Below are 26,207 nucleotides of genomic sequence, written 5' to 3'. Positions count from 1 at the left end.
CTTAGGTGAGATAGAACTCAACATGTATACGGGGACATGTATACGGGGGCCTAACCTTGGAAGGTCTCGGCTTTCCCCTTCGGTTCTAGTGCTCAATGACAATCTCCACCAATAATAATTACATTTCAGTTGGCAATTTTTCACCTGATTGGGCCCTTGGTCAATATGTCTTTTCTAAAGGAAGATGGATATTTATGAGATTGTGTCATTTGAGAAAAGGTCGAGAATACTACATACGACATACATTATATTATGTATGAGTGGTGGTGTCATTGATAAGATGATGATAAGATGTTTGCTTACTTTGCTTACTTTGTTTTGTTTGTCTACAATCTAATCCCCTTTTCTGATTGGCTTAAATTATCCACAGGTGGAGTCCTGACTTTTCCAAGGTTACCTCTTCAGGGTATTCCCGCACGTGGACACCTGCCTTAAAGAGCTGAACCGCCCGTTAAAGGATGAACTGGTAAGATTGTCCACGGGTGTCTGCCCCGCCCTATGGGACCCCTTATTTTTTTTAATTTCCCCAAAAGTTATAATCTTTTTCTCCCTTATCAGCTTCTGTCTTCAATTTTTCTCCTTTTCCCTTCAGAGGGTGTTGTTGGCACCATGAAATCTTCATTGCATCGCCCGGGAGATCTCTCCCTCCGTGGGCAGCTTGAGGATTCAGCCCTCTTCGCCCTCAAAGTTGCCAGATCCCCTCAGCTCTACCTAGACGCTTCTCGCACATATTTCTTCTCCATCACTTTCATTTCTCTCATACTATCCAAATGCTTCCATCTCTGCGTCCATCTCACATCGCTAGAGGTCCCATCCCTCCTCCCGTGGGGCCCTACCTTTTTCCTGGTGGATATCCTCATTATTCTGGTCGCGTGCTACTTGACACGTTCCTTTGAATCGCGGATTGGTCAGAATGTAGCCGCCGTTGTAACTCTTTTATTCAGGTAAACTATCGTTTGGATTTATAATACAGAAATAGTAAATCGCTAACCGCACCCTAGTCTATATATTTCGTCGATGACGTCTGCCAATATCTCCTTCTATGCCCATACAGGCGCGGAGATCCCCTGGCGGAAACCGGAAAGTTCCCACGAGGACAATCGCACTACCGCTACCCGAACTGTTCTGTCCATGTTGACTGTCGCTTTCTTTGTCGACATATTGATTATGGTCGGTGCGTACTTCGCTACGCCATGTCTATTCCAAGCCACCGAAACTTTCCTGGAGATTTGGGGTTCGCTTTTGCTCGCCCCTTTCCGCCGGTGTCTTCCACAAAAAGCCTCGGCAGATCCAGAGACCTATCAGCAGATTGAAATTGAGGACTATGACGAGGGTCACAATGACACCGACTCCGTGTCGCAATTGGATGTACCTCAAAAGCAACCCGTGCAAAAGAAGAGCCGGTCATTGCTGAAGCGCGTTATCGCCATATCGTGCGGCGTGATCATAATACTCCTTAGTTGTATTCGTCCACGCGGTGCGGATTACAGTTATCTTTCCAAGTCTTTGTCTCTCGCGCCATTCGGCAACCACGAATATTCGCCCGCTCGTGAACGTCCCACGTCGGCGAATGGAAGTGCCGCTCCTGAAAGTGCCGTTCCTGAAAGTGCCCCGAAAAGTGCACCATCAAGCGCCCCATCACGTACTCCAACAAGTGCTCCAGCAAGCATTCCGTCAAGTGCTTCTTCAAATGTTCCATCAAGTGCTCCATCAAGTCCCGCTAATGGAAATTCCACCTCGTTACCGGCCGATTTCAGCTGGCTGGAAGGCCACACCGCTCTGGACTCCTTTCCCACATTTGACTGGTTACCTTCGTACAATTCGTCAGATGGCTTCCCGGATTGGTCTCCCTTCCGTATCAATAAGCACGACAAGTCTGACTATGTGTATGAACATTACAACCCACTGAAAGATCCCCTACACACGCCAAACCTTCAGAACGATATTTTGGAGCCTATACGTGAACTTCTCCACGACGGAAGTGTGAAGATTAAGCATGTCATTCTCATTAAGCTTGAAAGCACTCGACAGGACGTTTGGCCTTTCCGCTCAGACTCTTACATCATGAAGCACATCAATGAATCTTACCCGGACGGTATCCCCGATGAGGTCCAGGATAGGCTCACTAAGCTCACCCCTACTGCCGAGCGTTTAACCGGATTTGAGACCGGGTTCCGTAAGGACGGGGATGATTCTCCCAAGCCCTATGGTGGTATCAGTGCGAGGAACGCTTACACGTCCGGGACTTATACACTGAAGAGTATTACTGGAACTGTGTGCGGAGTGAATCCTATGGCCGTCGAGGCCAACCTCGAATACCTGCACGATATTTACCAGCCTTGCTTGCCGCATATCCTCGAGGCATTGAACCAGCAGCCAAACATTAGTAGTCAGGCAGACACCGATAGTCAGACAGATGATTGGACTTCCTGGCCGTGGCACACTATGTGGATGCAGTCACACCCCGACGACTGGGATAAGCATTATATGCTTCATCCTGCCCTGGGTTACAAAGATATCATGGCAAAGAGAACAATCGATGCAGATGGTAAAAAATACATCCCAGACGAGACAGAAGAGGAAGAGGAACATGGCCATGAGGATAAGTTACTGAAGAATTATCTCCGGGATGTCATTGATGACGCTAAGAAGAACAACACTCGCCTCTTCCTTAGCCATCTAACACATAATACACACACTCCGTATTATAAACCTGGTGATTATGAGGAGATGATGGGGGATTTGTCGAATGATCGGAACGAGAAGTTGAACCGATACCTAAACACTATGGCCTACCAGGATGAGTGGATAGCCGATATCCTGGAACTTCTTGATGATGCCGGTATTGCCGATGAGACCCTTCTTGTGATGACTGGTGACCAGTAAGTTATGCCTATATCTCGCAGCCTACTTCTCTAGTCTCTAACTTCATATAGCGGTCTATCACTTCCAAATGACGGTGGAATAACTGCCTGGCATTCCTCTCACGTTGGCAATTTCCACGTGCCGCTATTTTTCTCGCATCCTAAGCTGCCCCAGCTGGAAGTTAATAATGCCGTCCTCTCCACCCAAATTCTCCCCACGATCCTCGATCTTCTCGTCGAAACATCCTCAATTGACGAGGACTCGAGTAAGGTGATCAAAGATCTGCTCCCACTGTACGAGGGCCAATCGATGATCCGCGCACTCATCCCCGAGCACAACGGCAAACAAGAATGGCACTTCTCCACGATGAACCCTGGTGGAACGTGGTTCACTATGCGAGCGGCCGCACAGCCCTACCGCTTGGTCGTGCCTCTTAAGCCCGACGCTAAGTGGCGATTCACCGATGTCGTGGCCGATCCATTTGAGCTCAATCCCCTGGAAGATCTCCAACTCTTGTTCCTGGTCGACGTTGTGCGGAAGGAACATGGTCCTGAGGCCGTGAAATGGCTTAGCGAGGCGGCCCATGTCGCTAAGTGGTGGATTGAGGAGAACCACCGCCGCTGGAAATATGATCCCGAGAACCCGGAGAACAATTGAAGTCTTATCGGGCAGAAGTGGCACGGTGCTCTCTGGTAACAACGTCGACTGAGGTTGACAGCTGTGTACTTCATGGGTATCGGAGCTGGTGATGTTAATTAAGTCACGTTCGTGTACATAATGAGGTCCGGAGGGGTGTTTTGTATATTAATTGTCGGGATGTCAATATTGCCCGAGGTAGAATTATCTGTATTTTCCTGAAATGACTTTCGATCTTGCCAATGGTCTTACACATGCAATCATCTCCATGTATTTCTACATATTTTCGTGGCTCTCCAATGCCATATTACTGAATCAGCTGGACTTCAACGAGACCTCGCTTTGACGGGTGAATTAGCATGCGATTCACCAACCCCGGCACGAACCTGGTGGTAGAAGTCATTGTGGGCAAGGTCAAGAGTTGTGATGTCAGTCAGAAAACGAACAGCTCAAGTTGCAATGGGTGAATATGTGGTCGAGATGCAGAAAAGAGGGTTCACGTAGGGGATTGGGGATGGAGGTAACGAAAGAGCTTGGGGTAATAGCAAAGATTCCTAACGCATTCCAAACTCTACAACATACAAAATAGTTAACTAGCTAATGAGGTTCCACCAAGGGATTGAGTGTATCCAATACCAGTGCTTTGTGTAAAAGGAAGGACGAAGATTTTGTGGAATTCGATCGATCGCCACACCAATGAGATAGATGCAAACCCGCAAGCTTAATATAAAATCTGCCGGGTCCTGTTTCCAGTAGAACCGATAATTTCCCGTGTTCTTTTGTTCACAGAAAAACTCTCGACCGTTGTTCATGCCCTAGGTTGGGTCTATTGTACATACGATATATCACTGGTCTGCTCATATATTCCCCGAGAGTAATACAAACAAAGATTTGGGTGTCGAAATCGGAATACATTCCTCCTTGGAAAGAGTCTCTGATCAGTCTGTGCGTCGTTATGACGTCTATTTAGTGATTCTATGTACAATAGCCCAGATGAGCCTGAGCGGTGTTATAAAGCGTCAGCATCCCAGATAGGAAAGGCCCCCACCCGGTAGACAATGCCCTGTCTATATGGGGAATACAGAATACGGAGGACGGAGTTAAGTAAGAACCTATACTTGGCCATCCTTGGAATGGACCCTTAACTTGATTACCATGGACCGTGTAATAACAGGGGGCGGGGAGGAACGGGCCTTCTAAAATTCACCATCGATGTAAGTGGCTTGAAGATGAATGCAAAAGCCATGTGTACAAAACATGTGAGAGACCATCTGCGCTAAGCATCAGGCTCCAGAGAACAAAAAGTACGGGGAATATTGGGGGAATGTTGGGGGGATGTTGTCTCGGTGAGCGCAAATGGGATTTCCCCAGTCCTCCGCATCTTTCCCACGCGGGGGGGATGTCACATCAGACGATGCGAACAGACTCGAAAATCTAGATGATTATGAACCTCACAACGTGGAAAACTTATATTATTGAATCCACCCTCGATCCAGTTAGCCAGTGATAAGACCGAATGCCTGAAACACAATTTACTTTGCAGCAAACGAACGACCAAAAAAGCCACAAGGGGGAAAAAAAAACACAGACCTCAATAATTGCCAGCATTGGTCCAGAAAAGGAAAAAGACTACCGCAGCCCGAGTTCAAGCCGAGTCCACTTCGGCGAACGGCAGCCACTGAAGTTCACAAGAAGCCGTGGACCGTCCCGTTCTGGGAAAATGGCCGTAGACGGGGCCCCGGACTATTATGTGCTCGGGTCGCCGGTCGAAGTGATATTCTTTTCATTCGTTGTCTTATTGGACGTGGACACTTTCGGTTAATTACATAGAATATGCGATAACCCCCCATACCCCGTAAGATACCGAGGCCTGTTTCCTAACAGGAAAATGATTAGTGCCCACGAAATATTTTTGTGGGTTAGGTCTGGGGATGTTTGAAAACCGTACGGAGTACGGGGTATATCGTATGCACGTTGACCCTTATTTGATTTACAAGAACCACATTCTTATTTTCCAGAAGCGTGTCTTCATGTATTTATTTTCTAATGCCTAGAAACGCCACTGCCGTGCCGATTATAGAGGTCCGACTCTCCCTCTCACACACACCCGAACACGGATGCCGTGTTCGGGGGATTCTTAATTACCGCTTGGCTTTGTTCGGCGTCGAATTTGTGGCTGGTTCATTCCCCGGATCCCAGTAAAGACTGGGAGCCAATCACCATTGAGGGGGTGGGTAAGCATAATTCAATTTCCACCAATCAGAGTTCATAACGGTAAACTAGAGTTGCAAGCGGAGTCTTGGCATAAGTTCTGTTGTAACTCTCCTACTCCGTACAATATTAATATCTCCTTATTGTCTCCTTATTTATTATTATACAAAAACGGTCACATATTTTACGCTAATTTCTCTCCCCAGACATCCCAAACACGGGACAAGGAAGTGGGGATGCACGGGGAAAACAGAACAGAACAACACTAGTACCTATAATGCATGCGGGTGGTTTTTATTAGTTGTGCCTTTCTTACTGTAGAGAAGAGTTTTCCCGACATGCAATCTATTTAAGTACAAGGTTTTCCCTCGTGCCATTTTCGGTTTTGGTTGTAGTTCTATTTTCCTCTAACCCATCATTTTTCCCTCGGCTTGGGTTTAACAGTCACCATGTTTGTCGTGGGGAATCTCTACGCTATCACGGCGGTGTCCGTCATTGGCGGTGCACTGTTCGGTTTCGATATCTCGTCTATGTCAGCCATTATCGGCACCCCAGCTTATAAGTGTTATTTCAATCATGGGCCTAGGGGCCCTCCATTCAACGACGACGATATATGTAGTGGTCTCAACTCCCTGGCTCAGGGTGGTGTTACCGCTGCCATGCCCGGTGGTTCCTGGCTCGGTGCTCTCATCTCTGGTTTCATTTCGGATCGTCTTGGTCGCAAGTATGCTATTATGGTTGGTTGTGTTATTTGGTAAGTCGTTGCATGGTTGCATGGTTGAATGGGTTGCATAGTGGCATCGTCGCCGTACAGTTGGGTGCTGGACCGTTGTGGCTAACCTTCTATCAGGGTTATCGGCTCCGTTATTGTCTGCGCTTCCCAGAACATGGGTATGCTCATTGCCGGACGTATCATCAACGGTCTCAGTGTCGGAATTGAGTCCGCTCAGGTCCCTGTCTATATCTCGGAGCTTTCTCCTCCCTCCAAGCGTGGTCGTCTCGTCGGCTCCCAGCAGTGGGCCATCACCTGGGGTATTCTGATCATGTACTAGTATGTGGCACACACACCCCTGGCTTAGCATTCGAAAGGGAAATTAGTAGCTGACTTTGTCGTTTCACAGTATCTCCTTCGGTTGTTCCTACATCGGACATGGCAACGAGTCCACCTCCCACAACTACAGCGAATCGGTCTTCCGTATCCCCTGGGGTGTGCAAGCAGTTCCTGCCGTTCTCCTCTTCTTCGGAATGATGATCCTCCCCGAGTCCCCCCGTTGGTTGGCCCGCAAGGACCGCTGGGAAGAGTGCCAGTCGGTACTTGGCCTAGTGCACGGCAAGGGCGACATAAACAGCCCCTTCGTGATCGCCGAGATGCAAGAGATCCGTGACATTTGCGAGTTCGAGCGCGAGAACAAGGACGTCACCTACCTCGAGCTGTTCAAGCCCAGAATGATCCACCGTACCATGACCGGAATCTGGACGCAAATCTGGTCCCAACTGACCGGTATGAACGTCATGATGTACTACATCACCTATGTCTTCACGATGGCCGGATACAAGGGCGATGCCACCCTCCTCGCTTCCTCCATCCAGTACATCATCAACGTGATCATGACCATTCCCGCCCTGATCTGGGTTGACCGCTGGGGCCGTCGTCCTACTCTTCTGATCGGCGCTACCTTCATGATGATCTGGATGTTCGCCAACGCCGGTATCATGGCCAAGTATGGCGTGATTGTGGACGGCGGTATCGAAGGTGTGGCCGAGGCATCAATGCTTCTCGGTGGCGCCCCTGCCAAGGGACTGATTGCATGCACGTACCTGTTTGTGGCGTCGTACGCCCCGACCTGGGGACCCGTATCGTGGGTATACCCTCCTGAGCTGTACCCTCTGCGCGTGCGTGGTAAGGCCGTTGCTTTGGCAACCTCGTTCAACTGGGCCTTCAACACAGCGCTTGGTCTGTTTGTGCCCAGTGCTTTTGCTACGATCCGCTGGCAGACGTATATCATCTTTGGTGTTTTCTTGGTCGCCATGATCATTCACGTCTTCTTCTTGTTCCCCGAGACTTCTGGTAAGTCTCTGGAGGAAATTGAGCAGATCTTCGAGGATCCCCATGGAATCCCTTACATCGGTACCCCGGCCTGGAAGACTACCCATGATACCAAGCGCACTATCGCTGCCGAGTCGGGTGATGTTGAGATTCTTGGTGAGAAGCTGGCGGGTGCTGAAAAGCGTGCTGCTGCCCACACTGAGGTTGTCGACGCATAGTTTAAGTGTTGAGTACATGTATAAAACGGGGAGGTCACATGGCCCCGTTATAATTCTTTTTCCTTTTCTCTTTTTGGTTGGACATGGTCAATGTCGATATATGATGAAATGTAACACGATTCAACAACCTTGGAAATTGCGTATATCCACCAATTTAGTCTTGACATTTTTTTTTTATCCACTTCAATTCGCTCGTATTTGGAACTGTAGGATCGTACTCGTATCTAAATCGTAAAATGGACATCTCGTCCACGTCTCGCAAGTATTGACCTTCTGATTGGTAGTCGTAAATAGATTTTAAACCAGTCCAGGATGTATGTTGTGTTGTGTATGTTGTATAGTTATATCCCATAACTAGATACTTGTCCAATCCGAAAAGCGCCTTAAACAAAATAATTGCCAAGACTTTCCGATCGGAGCTGTGAAGGCTGTCTGGTCAACGTGGGTGGAGTTCACCCCTGGAGGGAAAAAAAAAAAAAAAAAAAAAAAAAAGCAGGATCGTCTTTCACGATCCATTCTCTCTTTCCGATTGTTCCGGTTATGAACACCGATTTCCTCCTATTCATCTCTTTCCATTGGAGCACCTGAACTCCAACACCCCCCCGAGTCCGAAAAGGGTACCAAGCTCGAGTTTCCTACAATCTCGTCATGGTTCGCCCGCGAAAAAGTTCAGCCTTGGGCGTGGATATTAGAGGTGACACCAGTGCACCAGCCATGTCCACAATGAATGAAGTGAGCCCGATCGAACCAACCTCACCAGGTCTGAAGGTACGCATTGAAAATTGTCGTCCTGCGGGTTCCAATCCCCATTACTAACTCGCGATCCCACTAGCAATTTGATGGCGCACATAAACAGGCCACCAAGGCCCATACCAAACGGCGTCGCGCCCGCTCCCTCCTCCACCGGTTCGCCGATACCTGTCTGCGATACACATGGCTCCTGCCACTTCTCGTCATTCTCTTCCTGGTCGCGCTGTACGCCATCAACCCCACAACCTCGAACCCAATCCACAGCGCCATCTTCCTATCCTACCCGCAACCCCCGAAGACTCCCGGCGGACCCATCATGTACGGCAAAGGCAAGAAGGACATTGCCTTTGTGGCATTCTATACTATCGTTTTATCTTTCACCCGTGAATTCATCATGCAGCAGATGATTCGGCCATTTGCTGTGTGGTGCGGTATCCGCGGGAAGGGAAAAACGGCGCGATTCATGGAGCAGGCATATACGGCAGTTTACTTCGCTGTGTTTGGGCCGTTTGGTCTGTACGTGATGAAGCGGTCGACTATCTGGTACTTCAACACAACGGCGATGTTTGAGGGTTTCCCACACCGCGAGCACGAGGGTCTGTTCAAGGCATACTACCTGCTCGAGGCGAGTTACTGGGCCCAGCAGGCAATTGTCTTGATGCTGCAGTTGGAGAAGCCTCGTAAGGACTTTAAGGAGCTTGTTGGTCACCATATCATCACGCTTGCTCTTATCGCTCTGAGCTACCGCTTCCATTTCACCTACATAGGCTTGGCGGTGTACATCACCCACGATATCTCTGACTTCTTTTTGGCCACCTCCAAGACGCTCAATTATCTGGATGCATATATCACTGCGCCCTACTTCGCCATGTTCATTGGATGGTGGATTTACCTGCGTCACGTGTTGAACCTGAAGATCCTCTGGGCTGTTCTGACTGAGTTCCGCACGGTTGGACCATTCGAACTGAACTGGGAGACACAGCAGTACAAGTGCTGGATCAGTCAATATATCACCTTTGCGCTGCTTGCCAGTTTGCAGGCTGTCAATCTGTTCTGGCTGTTCCTGATCCTGCGCATCTTGTCAAACTACCTCTTCACTAATGTCACAAAAGATGAGCGCAGTGAGGATGAAGAGGAAGAGCTAGAGCTAGAGCCTGTCAATGCGACCAAGGGAATTGCCACTGGTGCAGACCAGACCAGCAAGGAGAACCACGCACCCCAGGTTCTGATCAACGGCGAGCCTGTCGCTGAACAGCGTGGTCCACGGACTCGCAGCAGAAAGGCGTAAGCCGAGCGCCTTCTGTTGGATTTCGATCGATTATCATTAAATCGATTACCATTCAATCGATGACCCAGGCATCCAAGCCGGGAATTTTCACCGTGTTATAGTTATACTTTTTTTTTTTTGGAACGGGTGGCTTACCAGATGATCCTCTGGATGTGTTGATGTGTTGATGTGTTGATATGCTGTTAATGTATTTGTTGAAGCTGGGTCTGAGTTTGGTGCATTGGCTGTGCCTCTTAGATAGCCCTTTGGAAGAGCGGGCGCCGGCGCTTGTTTTTTTGACGAGCATAAGAATTAACTAATTTTTACTAGATTGTCATTCTCTTAATGTTCTGTTGGCATTCATGTGCTTCTGTATTTTATAACATATTGTCGCTTGCATATCAACGGTCTTTCTTTGAATCCATGTATGTGATAACAAGCTGAAAAGAACTTAAAGAAACCTCTCAAATATATATATATATATATATATATATATCAACTTAGTCAAGCTTACTTTCATTTGAAAAATTACTCCCAGCGACATGACATGATATCTGAAGACGATATCTGAAGGGGGTTGCAAAGGGCATCAAAGGGATATAACGGCCAATGGACTTTTGGCCTAGTTTATGCCTTAAAATGCCTGAAAATGGATTATTGGTGCCTTATTTTGAACTGGTAAAATCACCTGAACTACAATCAATGTCAGGTGTTTTATTATTTTATTAAGCAAAGTAGTACCCAAAGTAATGAAGCTATTCCCACCATACAGAATATCATGCACCCCCCCAGACCTAGCGATGAATGTATTTTCTTCTCTCCTCCACTCTTCACCTTTACCACTACCTACATCACCGCTTCACCTTGCCTTGAGGTAAATATCCGTTAGTCTTAACACTACATATTGCCGAGTCTAATGCCGTTACTGTTGTAACCGCTTACCATTCATCATTCATTCTATAAAGCTAAAGCCGCAACTATTTTCATCCGTATTTATTTGCCGCGTGCTAGGTACTGTTATACTGAATAGCTTCGGGGCGATGACGATAGGGGATAATTACATATCAGCTTCCTACCCTCAAACCAAAAAGCAATATACTACACTACTTCTACCAATCTCTATTGTCTATCATTCAGACATAAATATTGATTGTTGAAATGGATCTAAGGAAATTACGTTTCAACGTTTCATCTCACTTTGAATCCGAGCAAACAAATATACAAGTCAGTGTCATATTGATCGAAGTAGTCTAAAATGCAAGGACGCAACAACAGTCATTTTTTGGAACAGGAAGTGAAAATGTGGTGATAATGTTTAGGATGACTCAAGGCCCAGAAAACCTTGAAGACAAAAAAGAAAAGAAACAGCTCAAATGATAGTCATTTTCAAATGACAGCAAATGGATTGATCCTTCACGGGTTAAAGCTTTGATTCATCCTTTTTCGATACGAAGGTTGAGACAGAAGAGAAGGACGAATATCGGCCACCGCGATGGGTAATTCAGACACAGTCGTATTTTTAGCTGGAGCAGCGGCTGTATTTGAAATCGGTCGACGAGTTGCCTAATTCGCGTTTATTTCTTGAGACAGCGGATTTCGATGTTTCGACCAGGGTCTCAAAGCATCCAAATGATCCAGATACGCCGCTCGGGGTGAATTGGCCAAAGCTAGAACACGCGGAGGATGTCGAGACCAAACGAGGTCGACGGGTATGAAGAAGTCAATAAAAATAGGAGCTCCATTTTCTGATTCCCGGGGAATTCACCAGAAAGAGTGGTCATCCAGAGAACCAGACAAGACCGACGGGCATACGAGAAGCCAAACGAGGTCGACGGGTATGAAGAAGTCAATAAAAATCGAAGCTCCATTTTCTGATTCCCGGGGAATTCACCAGAAAGAGTGGTCATCCAGAGAACCAGTCAAGACCAACAGACATACAAGAAGCCAAACGAGGTCGACGGGTAAGAAGAAGTCAATAAAAGTCGAAGCTCCATTTTCTGATTTCCGGGAATTCACCAGAAAGAGTGGTCATCCAGAGAACCAGTCAAGACCAACAGGCATACAAGAAGCCAAACGAGGTCGACGGGTATGAAGAAGTCAATAAAAATCGAAGCTCCATTTTCTGATTTCCGGGAATTCACCAGAAAGAGTGGTCATCCAGAGAACCAACAGGCATACAAGAAGCCAAACAAGGTCGACGGGTATCAAGAAGTCAATAGAAAACGAAGCTTCATATTCTGATTCCCGGGGAGTTCACCATCCAGAGAATCAAACAAGGCCAACAGGCATACGAGAAGCCAATAAAAATCGGAGCTCCATGTTCTGATTCTCGGGAACTCATCGGAAAGAGTGGTAATGTCGAGACCAAATATGGTCGACGGGTATACGAGAAGCCAATGCAGAATCGGAGCAATGTTGAAAATGTTTCATCGGGCCACCGGAACGAGTGGTCTGGGGGTGGTTGGAACTTAGCCGAGCTATACTTGCAATATACGAAGTACTCGAGCTCCATTTCCGGATTCCTCGGAGTGCCGAGGCATTTGAGGGACTTGAGTCTTCCATAAGCCAGTGCGATAATGGAGGTCGCTGCTCCCTAAAATTCGAGTATTATTAGTAATGAGCTTTATCCAAGATATAGTTAGAAGGGATTCTTACAGCTTGTTCCCTATTTTGGGATAAATCAGACAAGATCAAGGTCAGCGAGGACCCCAAGAAGGGAATGACCAGAGCGATGGATAAAAGCCGGCACCGGCACCCAATACCTTTGGATGGAGTCGGAATCAATGGTGAAGCTTTGGGGTAAAAGAGAAAGGAAAAAATTTTGATCTCGTCTCCCATTTATAATGTGGAGCTTCTATGCTGCTGTTACCTTCCTGGATCTCTTATAGTCCGTGACATTCCGAGGTGCGTATTCACCTCGTTTCGTAATTATGATCGGATTGATCTCATATAAATGTTGGAGATATCAGAACATTTCAATGTCCAAGAATAACTTTAGGCCTTTGGAACCTGGGTTGAATTGATTGTCTGTGAAAAATCAAGTCTTTTGGTCTCTTTCTCAAGAGTGCACAATTGCAAATATAGTCAATTCCCCAGTTATGGTAATCTAGTCTAGAGCCAAAGGCTACGATCTACAGAACAGCCAATGCCTACAAGGTATAGTATACTCCGTAGGGAAGAAATGCATTAATTTAACATTTATTCACAGATCCAAGCGATATGAAACAGGAAAGATATTGATAACAAATGAATAGGATATCCATGAATATAAATTTATAAATATAATAACGAGTAGGAAGGACAGTGCCATCTCTTTACATAAATATCACATACCACTCTGTTCTCGTCAAACTTGATATCTCCTAAACGCTTAACGGTCTATCGTCCTCTTGCTTTTTCGTTTGCACTGCTGCTCTAAGTAATCACTTCGCCATGACGATGGACAAGCCATTCGGTTCGTTGGATGGGGCTCCAATCGTCACCAAATTTGCTATCACGGAGACTGAGAAGCTAGCGGAAATCATCGAACGATACAAGCTGAACAACCGCCCGGTCCCTGAGTACTGTATAGAAGGCATCAAGCAATTGGCATCCCTTCTGCAGCAATCCCAACCTGATTATAACCTCGAACTTTCCCTTAAACCTGGCTTAGATCCAGAGGAAATCGTCAACAACAACCTCGAGATTGCCTGGTATCTCTCGGCATGGCTTTATTTCTACAACCGCCTCGCGAAATTCTCCGACGAAGATGCTCTATTCCTTATCGATGTTCCCTTCTTTGTCGATGAGATCTTGATCTATCTACTTCGCGCCGAATCGGTCAAGTCCATGACTAAACCCAATATGTTGCGCCGCCGTGATCCAGTCACCTTCCCGGCTTTTGTGGCAAGCTGCAATGCCTCTAAACGCGACCCGTGAATTTCTTAGTGGATGTCAATCCAGCAATACAACAGCAACACTGCCCATTCTCAGTGGTTGGCTGTCGAGAACGTTTGGGGTGTCATGGGTGACCAGCCGGATTTGAGTTATGCCACCGACACATAACTCTCTCATTGGTTTATATTTCCAGGCAATAATTTAGATCCACTCTCACTTCACAAGTACCATTGTTGAATCTATAACTAACTAGTTAAATGAATAGTTACTATATCAATTGGGCTCTTTATACTCTTGACGATTTCTTACTATATCTTAATCTGAACTGAATCTGAATTGAATCTGAATTGAATTGTATAGAGGGTAGGTATGATTAGCTTGGGTTTTATCATTGAATATGTCCATACAGTTCGAACTTTGTGAGTTAGCCTGGTCCTATTCACATAAATGTTCTCAGTTTGTGCTTTTCGTTACTTGTCTCTCGGTCTCTCTGTTATGTCCAACTAGCTTGGCCATCAGCAGGAATAGTGTATCTAAACCAATGATCCTCAGCGTCTATCAACATCTCGAATTCATTTGCTGGGATTTTCTTTACATGACACCTGTCAATTGTTCAGATCCATCACTCGCGTAGGCTTTAGGTGGGTATATATTGGATTATCTGCTCTCTACTTATTGCGATGTCCAATCCACCAAGACTTGTAACTTGCTTATTAGTGATTTGATGTATTACCACCAATGAACATTGGCACTAGGAGCTCCTTAGTGGTGACTATGTTAGATACTGGGGGAATAGGCAAGGTCCGATGTATGCGGCTCGCCGCCGGATTTGATGTCACCATCCGCGTCACATACGCCGACTAAGCGCAGTTAGCGAATTGAACTTCCTTCCCTGATGGTACTACGGTTGAAGTTCAAAGGGCTTTGTGTGTCACGTGGTGTTGGAACTGGTTCTATGTAATCCAGACGGGAACCCAGGCTGCTCCAGGGCTGCACCTGGAAATTACATAAGAGCGTTTGACCGCTGGCTAGTTAGCTAGGCCAAAAGAACATAGAGACAATGACAAGGCCGCATAAGCAGCCAAGGATCGATAGTGTGAGGAAAGTGAAATGCACGAGAGCGCGGGTATTTCAATCGAATTTCCGCCTTCTCCACTCATCACTCATCTCTTGCATCACCCCGAGATAGCCATTCATGGACCTTGCAAAGAGAAGAGGGAGTGATCTCTTGAATATGAGTATCAGCGGGTATACAAGGCTTGCATCCCATGTGCAATTGACTATCTCAAAACGACCATCTAAAAAGACGTTTCAAGGAATACCAGAGAGCCATCACAACAGGATCCTAATCAGAACTGCTATACGTGTATAAAACCAATTTGACTTTCGTGTTATCTAGCCCTGCATCATCAAATGCTGAGGTCGTATAAGCGGCCAACTATCATGCTTCCATATAAATGCCCATGCCTCATTAGCATTAGACCAAGCCGGTAGAATGAGCAATAAACTATCGTTAAAAAATTATTTGACACGTAAATATGGCTGGTATCTCATATCTCGCATCTAGTAGAGGTATAGGTACATAAGTATGGGGCAAGGACATCAAAAATTAACATGTTGAAACATCATCCACGGGTTTGGTTCTGGGGCCGCTCAAGACAAAGGCATCTTTAGTTCTTGGACTCGCGCTCATTGTCCTCACTCTTTCCAGCACCCTCCTTAAAGTCATCTTTCTTGTCGTCATCGTTTTCCTTGGTGTCATCGTCCTTGGGCTTCTCGTCCTTGTCTTCCTCATTGGGCTCTGTTTTCTCCTCTGGATCTTCCTTTTTCTCCTCGGACTCTTCCTTCTTATCCGCCTTGTCCTCGCCCTTTTCCTCAGCTCCCTTCTCCTCAACTCCCGTCTCCTCCTTTTCTGGCGCCGTCTCAGAGGAAGGCTCAGCGGGCTTCTCCTCGGAAGCCTCCTCTACCTCGCCGTCCCTTTCCGCGTGTTCGTCCCCGTGAGCGTCCCCGTGAGCGTCCCCGTGCGCGTCCCCGTGAGCGTCCCCGTGCGCGTCCCCGTGAGCGTCGTGATGTCCATCTGAACCGGAAGGCCAGAGATAAAAGACCATTGGAACGGTCACAGCAGCAGAGGCCGCCAACCTACAATCAGACGTAATTAGAAAACTAAGTCGAATTGCTCGGAAGCAAGAACATAAACTCACCAAGGTAAGTCGCTGGATGTAGACCCGTGTTCATAGCTGCCGCCAGTAGACTTGAATCGGCGACTGAGAAGCTGGGCAGACTGGCGGACAATTGGAGCGGCGCGGAAGGACTGAGCTGCAGTCGCAGCACGGAAGATTGAACGGCGTGCAAATACCATTGTGTAGTAGCCACCAGGGTACGAATAGAGTGGAAGGGATAGAGAATATGGCAAGTGTGATAGATTGAGGGGAGAGTAGAGTACAGGGTCAAGTTAACTACGTACAAAACCAGAGCTTCCAAGGTTCCCGTCGTAAGACCACTTGTTGGTTGTTTCCGAGTTGGTCTGTGCTTGGTGATGTAATGGACGTGGCTGGGTCAGGTATTCGGTTCTTGAAAACACAATTAGCTTTGGTGGTTTGGAATGTAACTTGTACTTGTAAAAGACACATAAGGTACATATTTTAATACCTCGGTATGGTATCGATAAGAGCTGGCATTCTTGGATGTTGGACCCGTTCGATATGTGGATCATCTCAACGATCTATCTGATTATCAGATCAAATACGTAGTAATTGGAGAACATACAAGTATTTAATATCAAATTCATTGATATATCCTTGGAATGACTATATATGCATTAGTCCTAAGCAAACAGTTTATGCTAATAAGAAAATATAAAGTTATCGAGTAGTTGTAATATATTGCCTCAGGCTACAAATAATTGACACCTTAGGTGTCAACACCCCACGTTGCGGCGTTGGTCAAAAGCTAGCAAGCTCTCCCCGGTTACCTACGTACATTTACACAACTTCACTTGTGCCCATCTCTCAATAACACTCACAACCACATCAATATGGCTGACCGCCAGGTTACCCAGCAGACAATCTTCACTCTGCTATCGAAGCTTGATGACCCCGACGCCGACTTGAGATACATGTCCTTGAACGATCTATATGGGATCCTGACCAACCCGAACTCTTCATTCCTCTCTCACGATCGTGGCACATCAACAAATCTTGCAGAAGGTCTGCTGAAGGCCCTGGACGATCAACACGGCGACGTGCAGAACCAGGCCCTCAAATGGTTCGTCCTGGGCGCTATTCCCCTCTAGTCTTGCTAATGTCTAACCTGAACCAGTCTCGGTCCTCTCGCTGTTCGCTTGCCATTTGAATCTCTTACACCTCTCCTCAAGCAATTAGCCAGTCTGACTGCCTCCCAGACGATAGACACATCTGTCCCCAACACTGCTCTTCGCGTCATCGTCGATACCCTCCCTCGTCCCCAGTCAGGTCAGCCTGCATCTCAAAATGCGATTACGGCATACTCGGCAGTTTCGAAGGTCTTGATCCCCCGTTTGACCGGGCCAACACCCTCGGACACAGGGCGGCGGGGCTCAATGGTGAAGAGCATGATGGAGAAGGATCCATCGCGGGGCTTCAGCAGTGATGCCATCGATGTGCTCATCAAGGTCGTGACATGCTTTGGGCCTCTTCTCCAGGAGTCAGAGCTAGCTGCTCTCCAAGTCTCCGTCATGGCCATCATCCAAAACGACACGGCTGGAACTGTTGTCACTAAGCGCGCTCTAACAGCCATCTCGGCGCTTGTGCTCCACTTCTCCGACAATCAGCTCAACGGTTTTGTGTCCAATCTGACAAAAATATTGTCTTCCAACATTTCCATGGTGCAGCGTCGACACTTGATTGCTGCAATTGGCGTCATTGCGAGAACTGCACCTGCGAAATTCGGCCCACACCTGGACACCCTTGCTCCCTTTGTCTTCTCGGCAGTCGGCGAGGATAACATTACCCGGACAAACTGAGTTGCCATAATAACTTGGTCTACAACTGATAGATGTCTGACCGACACTGCCCTGTAGCCCAAACCCTTCCACCTGATGCTGAGAGCTGCTGCGTAAGCTTGATGTGCCGCATCTGATCTAAATTGGCTATATGAATATGGTCACGTCATGACCATACTGATCGCATCCACTAGGTTGCGATTTGCTGGATTTGGAAAATGTACTAGGCTCTTAGGCCAACCCCTCCGATGCCCAAGATGGCCATGGACTTCACGATACCCACGTTCATATTGAATAAAAGCGCGTCAACATACACTTCTACATCTTTATGTAAAGGTTGAGAGCTCTTGCTAGGAGGTTTGCTCCTGCCTTTTGTGTTTTAAAGTAAACAAATGCCTTGAAGCTTCCTCGCTCTTTCCTTTCCTGTCCTCCTTCCTCTTGTAGAAATTAGCTCATTCATTACCTTTCTCTGAGGTCCTACTTGTCTTTTCTCTCTTCTTCTCCCACAATCACCTTGTGCTATCATCCCAACCCATCACCTCCTGCATACCCAGCTGAACATAACTTAACCCTATATATCATTGTCAAGATGCGTATTCATCCCATCTTGGTCGCCACTTTGGCGACGTGTGCATTTGCTAAAGTGCATGGCACCACTCCTGTGCATACGGTCTTGGTTGAACAATCTCAACCAGAACCCGAGTCTCATTTGAACAGCCGTGATGCCCCCAACAATTTGGACTATCGCTGTGGCCCCAAGATCGGCAAGTGTCCAGTCGGTACATGCTGCTCCGCTGCAGGTATGTGTCAAACTCCGTTAGGTTGAGTAGCTTACTGATGACGTTTCCGCGATAGGTTTCTGTGGCACATCTAAGGCACATTGTCGCTCTCCAGACTGCAAGATTGACTACGGTAAATGTGACGCTCACCGATCGCCTGATGGACCCCCAACCAAAGAAATCCCCCGTCCTCACATCGGTCAAGTTCCGTACGGCCCTCGCGAGATTCGTTCATGCGCTATCCCCGGAACTGTTGCATTGACCTTTGACGATGGCCCGACACGTTACACTGGCGATCTGCTCGATCTGCTTGACAAATATGATGCAAAGGCGACATTCTTCATCACTGGCATCAATAACGGAAAAGGTCCTATTGATGACCTATCCTTGCCGTGGGCTTCATTGATCGAACGCATGCACTCGAGTGGCCACCAGATCGCCAGTCATACGTGGTCGCATGAGGACCTCAGCAAGATCACTCCTACACAGCGCAATGATCAGATTGAAAAGAATGAGGCTGCGCTGCGCAATATCCTTGGACAATTCCCCACTTACATGCGGCCACCATATTCCAGTTGCAACCCTGACACAGAGTGCGGAAATGATTTGGGCCAGCTTGGATATCACATCATTTTGTATGACATTGACACGGACGACTACAAAAACGACAGTCCGGATCTGATTCAGCGGTCTAAGGATATCTTTGATCACCAGCTCTTGTACAGCGACCCACGCACCAAGTCTTGGCTTGTCATTGCCCATGACGCCCATGAACAGACTGTCCATAACCTTACGGAGCATATGCTCAAGAACATCAAAAGACAGGGCTATCGCGCCATTACCGTTGGTGACTGTCTCCGAGATCCCAGGCCGCTCTGGTACCGCAAGGATAGCCGGATGCCCACCCACAAGAAGAAGCCCAAGAAGACTGCTTCATCGGCAGATCCCAACAAGCCGATCTCTTGGGACGGCTCCTGTGGTTCCAATTACACTTGCCTTGGCTCTACCTATGGCTTTTGCTGTGGTAGTACTAACTCTTGCGGTAACGCCTCCAGTCATTGTGGAAGCGGGTGTCAAAAAGATGCCGGATATTGTTCCGTCGAAGCTCCTTACAATGGGGATGCCTGGGACCCAAAAGTTGAAACCAAGAGCCACAGGTCAGAAGCGGATTCTGATTTCCGAAATATTGGCACCGCGGCTGCCATGTCGTTGTTCCTTGCTTTGATCGTTGCGATGTGGATGTGATGCATCATCTTGATCTTTGGATTGGATTGCCATGATTGTTTGGCCAAGTTGACATTGTCGATGTTATAGTTATGCTTCCATGTTGTGGCTTTATTGTAGTCACTCCATTCATTTGAACTTATCGACAGACGAGGCAGGTTTAGCTAGCTCGTGGAATAGGAATCATCAACAAGCAGCAATACAAAATTTTGTCTTCTGTTTGACTAATGATTGGAGGCTCTCGTGTAATAATCCTTTAACCCTGCAAGTTCCACTCCGATCCTCAAATAAATATAATCATTTCGATATTTGAACTAACCGAGATCTCAGGACAGATTGTCGCAGCTCACACCTGGGCAGGATATTGCCAACTTTTCTTCCACTCCATATAAATGATCAAGTATGGACATGCAACCATGTGAGATATTCAGGTACTAATACCAATACCAACAGAAGAAAACAAACAAAAAGAAAATAAAAGCAAGAAGGAAAGCAGCACGCCGAGAGCATTCTCTCGAGGGGTATAATGATAGCAGAATAATGGTAGCAGCAGATTAACCCAATGAAAATGGGAACAACAATCAACATAAAATAAAGATCTCGATCAAGAAGAAAGCAGAAAATCCTCCCTATTTCCGCACCATTTTAAGCAACGGCGCAATCCTCGCCCTCTTACTCAACCCAACGCGGTAAGGCACCCCGCTCCGCGCCGAGATGGGACTATGCTTATCCGGGCCCTTTCCTGCGTTCTGCGGTGTATTGACAGACGCAGCATCAGGCTTCGAAGGAGTCTGAGGTTGAGGGGTATCAATTTTAGGTTCAGGGAGAGGATCAGGAGCAGGAAGTGGATGGGGGTTCTGGTCCTTGCTTTGAATATCAGATGCGTCGTTGTTGCTGGTGTTAGCTTCCAGTATGGATTTGGGACTATTATCAACAATGACGGCCAACTTCGACGCAGGAGTCTGGGTTCCGGAGGCCGGTTTGTTTGGTTCGGGTGTATCTGCGGACTCTGATGGTGTTTCTGCTTGCTCAATCGTCTGCTTTCGTTTGCGTCCGCGTTTCTTGGGTGCTGGTTTTTCGGGGTTTGGGGCGTTTTGGCTCTTCTCTTCGGCTGCGGGAATCGGTGTCTGTACATCAACAGGCGGGTTTGAGTCCATAGCATTGGAGTCTAGATCCTGTCTTGGGGGCTCTGGAATTTCTGTCTGTGGAGTGGCACTCCCGGTTGAAGGCTCCACGCTGAGAGGCTTCGTATCCATCCATATCACGTCGTCATCGGCATCAGGCTTGGGGGCGGGTGTCGTCTTGCTTTTTTTGGCTTTCTTCTTTTTCGGCTCCTTGGGTCCTGATTTTGCAGGCTTGAGGGCTGCTTCTAGATTATCTTCGTCAGTCTCGCCGGAGACGCCACTCGAGGCCGGGGTGTCATCTTCCGTGATCTCTTCGCTATCGGAAGGGTCAATCGCACCATTTGCGCCAGGTTGTTTGAACTCGTGGTCCCGTGAGTTGGCTAGCTCATCGTCTTCGTCGTTATCTGGTACGGGTTGTTTCTTGGGCCTTCCTCGTTTTTTCTTTGCGCCGGGCGTTTCGACGCCTGGCACAGTTGATATGACAGCTGGCAGAGAAAGCTCGTCGTGCGTGGTTGACTGGGATTGCTGCGGGGAAATGAGACTGGTTCCGGCGGTAGTGGTAATTGCTTCGCTAAATCGCATGGATGCAACGGAGGAGAGGGGCTCAGTGTCATGGGGAGAATTGGGACCCGTCTGCTGAGATTTGGGCTGTGAAACTTCCTGGGGTGGGTTTTGGTATGGATTCTTTTGTTCCATGAAGGGCTCAGTAGTTTGGTGAGGGACAATTTTCGGAGGCAAGGCCATTGCGTTAGTAGTGTCATGAGAAGTCAAATCATAGATACCCTGTCTGGGGGGCAATGAAGTCTGATTTGCATCGACGTGGCCGCCAATGGGTGCTGGATTATATGCGAAGCTGCCACTCTCTGGTGGACCCATCTCATACGAGTGGTAACTTGGTATGGTAGGGAATGGCGCAGACTGAAATGATTCTGTCGAGTACAGTGCGGCCGTAGAAGGGAGCGGCAGGCTTGCACTTGAAGGGTCGTCGTCTAGAAGTCTTCTCTGCGCGAGTCCGATCTCGGTCATCATAACGCCTAAATTATCTCTGGTATCAGCATATCGATCACATATTTATTTCTGCTTCAAGCTATGCTATCACATCGTACCGACCGACCCACTCCCACCTTCACTGGTTGAGGGGATCCATCTGTCCTCCCGTCGCTGCTGCGACGACGATAGCATTGAATGGCCCTGTTCTTGCGATTGGAGAAACTCGTCGAAATTTACATTCACTTGTGGGAACATGTTTTCATCAGGAGCAGGACCATGTTCATACACTGCATTGTGGGTCGTCTGTTCGGCGGGGGCATGCTGATATTCCTGTTGATATTCCTGCTGCAATGCGGGCTCGGAGGGGTGGGGAGGGTTGACAGAGGTGGGGAGGTCATCTCCCTCAAAGGATTCGTCCTCGTCAGAATCCTGAATGACACGATCCAAACTCATTGGGATTTAGTTGCCAGGGTTATTAGAACTAATGGCTTTGATCTTTGGGCGAAAAGAAAGTTGTCTAACGCGTCCCCGACACGACAGCACGTGATGATAAGGATGGATGATTATTTAAATTCATGTTGAGGACAAGCGCAAGCATTCTTTTTTATGAGTCAAGTACAATTTTTAGCTAGTTATCTGAATTATAAGTAAGAGGCAAAGACGAAATACGTCGGTAAAATAGCTCATATGTTTATATTAGTTATGTCAAACATCAAGTCATATTTCCAAGTATAGATGTATGCTTATTATCATTTTTTATATATACTATAACGAGTGCATGACTTGACACGTAGCTCGGTTGTTGATTCCGAGGTTTCCGACACAAGTATCTTTAGGACGACATATCGACTGTTACTCGAAGGAAATACGTAACGATCATATATAGTGTCGCTAGTAGAAATGTAAAACATAGATTTACATGGGCGAGCCAAACCGTTAAGTAGGAGCCCTCGCCAAGCTTCCGGATCACCTTATACTAGTGGTTGAAGACGTCGCCGAGAACGACTGGATGATAACCACCTGGCCGATAATCCTCCACCCAATCGCTTTGAATCTCCATTCGGTATCTGTTGAGGCCCTTGATGGCGGAGTGATTGCGATGGAGACGCGGAAATATTTTCCTGTATTGGTTATTTTTTTTTATTTCAGCTTCATCAGCATGTTATGGGATCACGTAATCAAGAATTTTGGTTGCGTAGTGTAATGGCTCATCACTCTGGTTTCTGATACCAGCAATCCCGGTTCGATCCCGGGCACGACCTCTTCTTTTTTCTTTTCTTTTTTTTTGCAATCCTTTTTTTTTCTCTCCGAATAGTATATACAAAACTTCAATCTATGTTAATATGTCCTTGTGTAAGTTCTTAACGAGAAAACTGGCAAAGATCCACAATACTAAGCCTAGATTTCTTTGCCCTGAAGCCTACTAGTATATCAACAAAACATGAGGTCGGGTAGAACCTGAGATTCCGGGGTTGGATATCCACGTGGCTTAGCTAATACAGGTTTCGGGTGAATAATACACTTTAAGGATGGAGAGAGAGTTCTTGATCCCCAAAATCTCATTTCTGTCGACATTTCACCTTCCAATATACAATCATGGCTGGGGACTTTAATGTTGACCCTGCCGATAGAAGCAGTTACGTCCGGTCGCCACTGCCAACTAGAGTCCGGAGTGCCTGCGAAAGATGTCGCCGCCATAAATCTCGGGTATAGCCACCCTGATCCTAATCAGGATCTAACGACATATACTAAATTCAACTTGGACCTAGTGTGATCATGTTCGGCCTTGCTCAGTCTGTATCCGAGCCAATGTTGATTGCCAACCACTTCCAAATACCCGACCACTGAGGTCTACTCTGCTGAAGTAAGCTGGACAGATACTTTTAACTAACTAGTTAACGAGTTCACTTGCTCTTTTACTTACATGAGAAATTAGGCGTCTGGCTTCCAAAAGAAACTCACGAACTGTCCGACATCGGTCCATGTCCAATCTGTCTCCGGTGACTCCTACCGAAAAGTCACCGGATGAAAATGGCCCTAGTCGTGGTGAAATACTTCCTAGTCAAAGTAGAGTGATAGGTGCGCATCCTCAGCCCGATGATGCTGAGTTGCCCGCTGGAGGGAGCGATCTGCCCTCGTCTCTCAATTGCGGTGAAGCCCAATCCGCCATAGGAATTGCTCGAAGAATTTGTCAACTTGGCAGCCATAACATTGATGAACAAACCACATCCGCCATACCGGGCTACCAGGCCAGCATGGGTGGTTCCATGGCAAACCCGGCAACGGGCCAGCGCATTCCAATATCTTCCATCTTGCGTCAGCCTTTCCCTCCTATGGAGCATGTATATAGTCTGCTGGAAGATTATTTTGATGCTGTACACTGGTTTTCTCTCGCCATTTACGAGCCAAAATTCAGAAAGAGCCTCCTCTCTATCGCGGATGGTTCTGCACACCCCTCACAACGACCGTTTCTCATGCTGTTAGCTATGATGCTTGCAATGGCATCGTGGTACCGATCCCAGAGGGGTTGCACCGATCCCGCCGACAACACCGATGATATGAAGAAATTGAGTGCCGACTTGTTGGGGCTGGTTGAATCAAACCTAGTGGAATTAATGGATCAACCTTCGGTCACCTCGGCCCAGACCTGCATCCTCTTAGGGTCACATCACGTCTATCACGGCCGTCCAAATCTCTCCTTTTCTTTATTAGGAGCGACTATAAAGATGGCTCAGTCTTTGGGAATGCACCGGGGATTACAGCGGGGGGGATTTCGAAAATATCGAGGAAAGAAAAAGAGTGTGGTGGACGATTTACACATGGGACAGGTTTGCGTCAATTACTTATGGCCGGCCATTAGGTATCAACGACAAGGATTGCAATCTTGACATGCCAGCGGATGTGTTTGAGAACCCGAATTTTGTTGCCCCAGCCTCCGGGGAGGCGAGCCCCATTTGCTATTCAACCTACCAGCGGGAGTTGAACCAGCTCTACTTGATTGCATCGCCTGCTCTCAAGACCGTTTTCGGCTCCCGTACTCTCAGGACGTCCGAACAGCTAAATGGTGAGACATATTTTGCACTAGTCAGACACGTCACTGAGAACCTCCAAAAATGGCGAGCCTGCCTACCGAGCCATTTGGGGTTGGATCTTAATCGGGACTTCGATCCCGATGATAGGCCAGGCTTGAGGGCATACGCTCTGCAGTCTCTGTCACTGCAATTGACTTACGATAATGTTCTCATTGTACTGCATCGACCTTTGTTAGCACGGCAGGTTGATCATCTCTATACCGTGAATAAGCAATCACCGGAGGAAGGCAGAACAGATAACATCATGTATAATCCGACCGCCACTCCCTCCGTGACCCAGTCGCACTTATCTCCCGACTCCGCATTTCCCAATACGCAGACCACAAGTCCAGATCTATGGATGAATGCCGCAACAAGAACATCGAGGGTGACAGAACTACCAGCTCTAGCCCAGCTCGCCACCGACAGCCATCTCTGCGCATTTCTCGCCATCAATCTGTTCAATGCCGCTATTGTGTTGGCTGTGATGGCTCTCTCAGAGCCTCTTTCCGATACCGCGCAGGAAGTAAAGCGAACAATTACTCGCATTCTTCGTCTGGAAGATCTGCTCGGAAGACGGTCTGCACTGTCGAAACAGAGCACGGCTGTGCTGAAGAATGTTGTCATAATGCTCCTCCGTCGTGAATCAACTGCCATGCTTGCCCCCATTACCGCAACAAGCCAAGTAATGGGTCATCAGCCTTTAGAGACCCTGGCGGATCCGTCATTGATCTCTGTTGAAGACACTCTTCGGATGCCGCTCGATGCGACATGGGATTCTCGTAATCCTCTTGCTAGAGACCAACGTCTGCCGGACCTCAGCAGGGCTGATCGTCTGAATAATAGCTTAACATCTGTCCAATATGGTAAGGCTTATCAACCCTACGAGGTAGCTAAAATGATGAGATTGCTAACGCAAATCTGTTTTCCAGCATTGGGTCCAGGGGATCGCTCTGCCGGCATTCCTACTATCGGAGATAACATTCAACTTGGTGAATTTGTTGAGCCAAGCATACAAACACACGAAGCATGGCAGCTGCCAGCAGAATACGATTGGAACATGCCTGGTCTATCTCGGGAACCTGTGGAAAGCAATCACCAGGATAGTGTTGAAGGCGGGTTATATTGGTTGTGGGACATGACGTGGAATGAAGTTGGAGGGTAATCGGC

The 26,207-nt window shown here is 47.5% G+C and overlaps 9 protein-coding genes across 9 annotated transcripts; 7 read left to right on the top strand and 2 right to left on the bottom strand.

The window, feature by feature from the left end:
* Positions 1-609: 609 nt before the first annotated feature.
* On the top strand, positions 610-3,522 carry N7516_000507 (uncharacterized protein; the record flags this gene model as incomplete). The annotated part of the gene is made up of 3 exons (XM_057213229.1): positions 610-944; positions 1,002-2,882; positions 2,937-3,522. The coding sequence occupies 3 exons, from the start codon at positions 610-612 to the stop codon at positions 3,520-3,522; spliced, it is 2,802 nt and encodes a 933-aa protein (XP_057075112.1).
* A 2,625-nt stretch (positions 3,523-6,147) lies between these two features.
* On the top strand, positions 6,148-7,977 carry N7516_000506 (sugar porter family MFS transporter; the record flags this gene model as incomplete). The annotated part of the gene is made up of 3 exons (XM_057213228.1): positions 6,148-6,466; positions 6,563-6,763; positions 6,834-7,977. Exons 1-3 carry the CDS (start codon positions 6,162-6,164, stop codon positions 7,975-7,977), a joined length of 1,650 nt encoding a protein of 549 aa, XP_057075111.1. The 5' UTR covers positions 6,148-6,161.
* A 648-nt stretch (positions 7,978-8,625) lies between these two features.
* N7516_000505 (TLC domain-containing protein) lies at positions 8,626-10,015 on the top strand (the record flags this gene model as incomplete). The annotated part of the gene is made up of 2 exons (XM_057213227.1): positions 8,626-8,745; positions 8,810-10,015. The coding sequence occupies 2 exons, from the start codon at positions 8,626-8,628 to the stop codon at positions 10,013-10,015; spliced, it is 1,326 nt and encodes a 441-aa protein (XP_057075110.1).
* A 3,411-nt stretch (positions 10,016-13,426) lies between these two features.
* Positions 13,427-13,912, top strand: N7516_000504 (uncharacterized protein; the record flags this gene model as incomplete). Its single annotated transcript, XM_057213226.1, has 1 exon — positions 13,427-13,912. The coding sequence occupies one exon, from the start codon at positions 13,427-13,429 to the stop codon at positions 13,910-13,912; it is 486 nt and encodes a 161-aa protein (XP_057075109.1).
* Positions 13,913-15,540: 1,628 nt separating this feature from the next.
* N7516_000503 (uncharacterized protein) lies at positions 15,541-16,229 on the bottom strand (the record flags this gene model as incomplete). Its single annotated transcript, XM_057213225.1, has 2 exons — positions 15,541-16,009; positions 16,072-16,229. 2 exons carry the CDS (start codon positions 16,227-16,229, stop codon positions 15,541-15,543), a joined length of 627 nt encoding a protein of 208 aa, XP_057075108.1.
* A 675-nt stretch (positions 16,230-16,904) lies between these two features.
* Positions 16,905-17,870, top strand: N7516_000502 (uncharacterized protein; the record flags this gene model as incomplete). Its single annotated transcript, XM_057213224.1, has 2 exons — positions 16,905-17,134; positions 17,189-17,870. The coding sequence occupies 2 exons, from the start codon at positions 16,905-16,907 to the stop codon at positions 17,868-17,870; spliced, it is 912 nt and encodes a 303-aa protein (XP_057075107.1).
* A 568-nt stretch (positions 17,871-18,438) lies between these two features.
* Positions 18,439-19,873, top strand: N7516_000501 (chitin deacetylase CDA6; the record flags this gene model as incomplete). Its single annotated transcript, XM_057213223.1, has 2 exons — positions 18,439-18,649; positions 18,705-19,873. The coding sequence occupies 2 exons, from the start codon at positions 18,439-18,441 to the stop codon at positions 19,871-19,873; spliced, it is 1,380 nt and encodes a 459-aa protein (XP_057075106.1).
* Positions 19,874-20,481: 608 nt separating this feature from the next.
* N7516_000500 (uncharacterized protein) lies at positions 20,482-22,419 on the bottom strand (the record flags this gene model as incomplete). The annotated part of the gene is made up of 2 exons (XM_057213222.1): positions 20,482-22,010; positions 22,083-22,419. 2 exons carry the CDS (start codon positions 22,417-22,419, stop codon positions 20,482-20,484), a joined length of 1,866 nt encoding a protein of 621 aa, XP_057075105.1.
* A 1,529-nt stretch (positions 22,420-23,948) lies between these two features.
* N7516_000499 (fungal specific transcription factor domain-containing protein) lies at positions 23,949-26,202 on the top strand (the record flags this gene model as incomplete). Its single annotated transcript, XM_057213221.1, has 3 exons — positions 23,949-24,628; positions 24,693-25,903; positions 25,970-26,202. 3 exons carry the CDS (start codon positions 23,949-23,951, stop codon positions 26,200-26,202), a joined length of 2,124 nt encoding a protein of 707 aa, XP_057075104.1.
* Between the last annotated feature and the right edge of the window lie 5 nt (positions 26,203-26,207).

This window comes from Penicillium verrucosum (assembly GCF_028828655.1).
Source record: "Penicillium verrucosum strain IBT 35672 chromosome Unknown utg000001l_segment0_segment0, whole genome shotgun sequence".
In the NCBI taxonomy this organism is placed as follows: domain Eukaryota; kingdom Fungi; phylum Ascomycota; class Eurotiomycetes; order Eurotiales; family Aspergillaceae; genus Penicillium; species Penicillium verrucosum.
The sequence above is the reverse complement of the archived record's forward strand: the minus strand, read 5'-3'. Positions and strand labels throughout refer to the sequence as shown.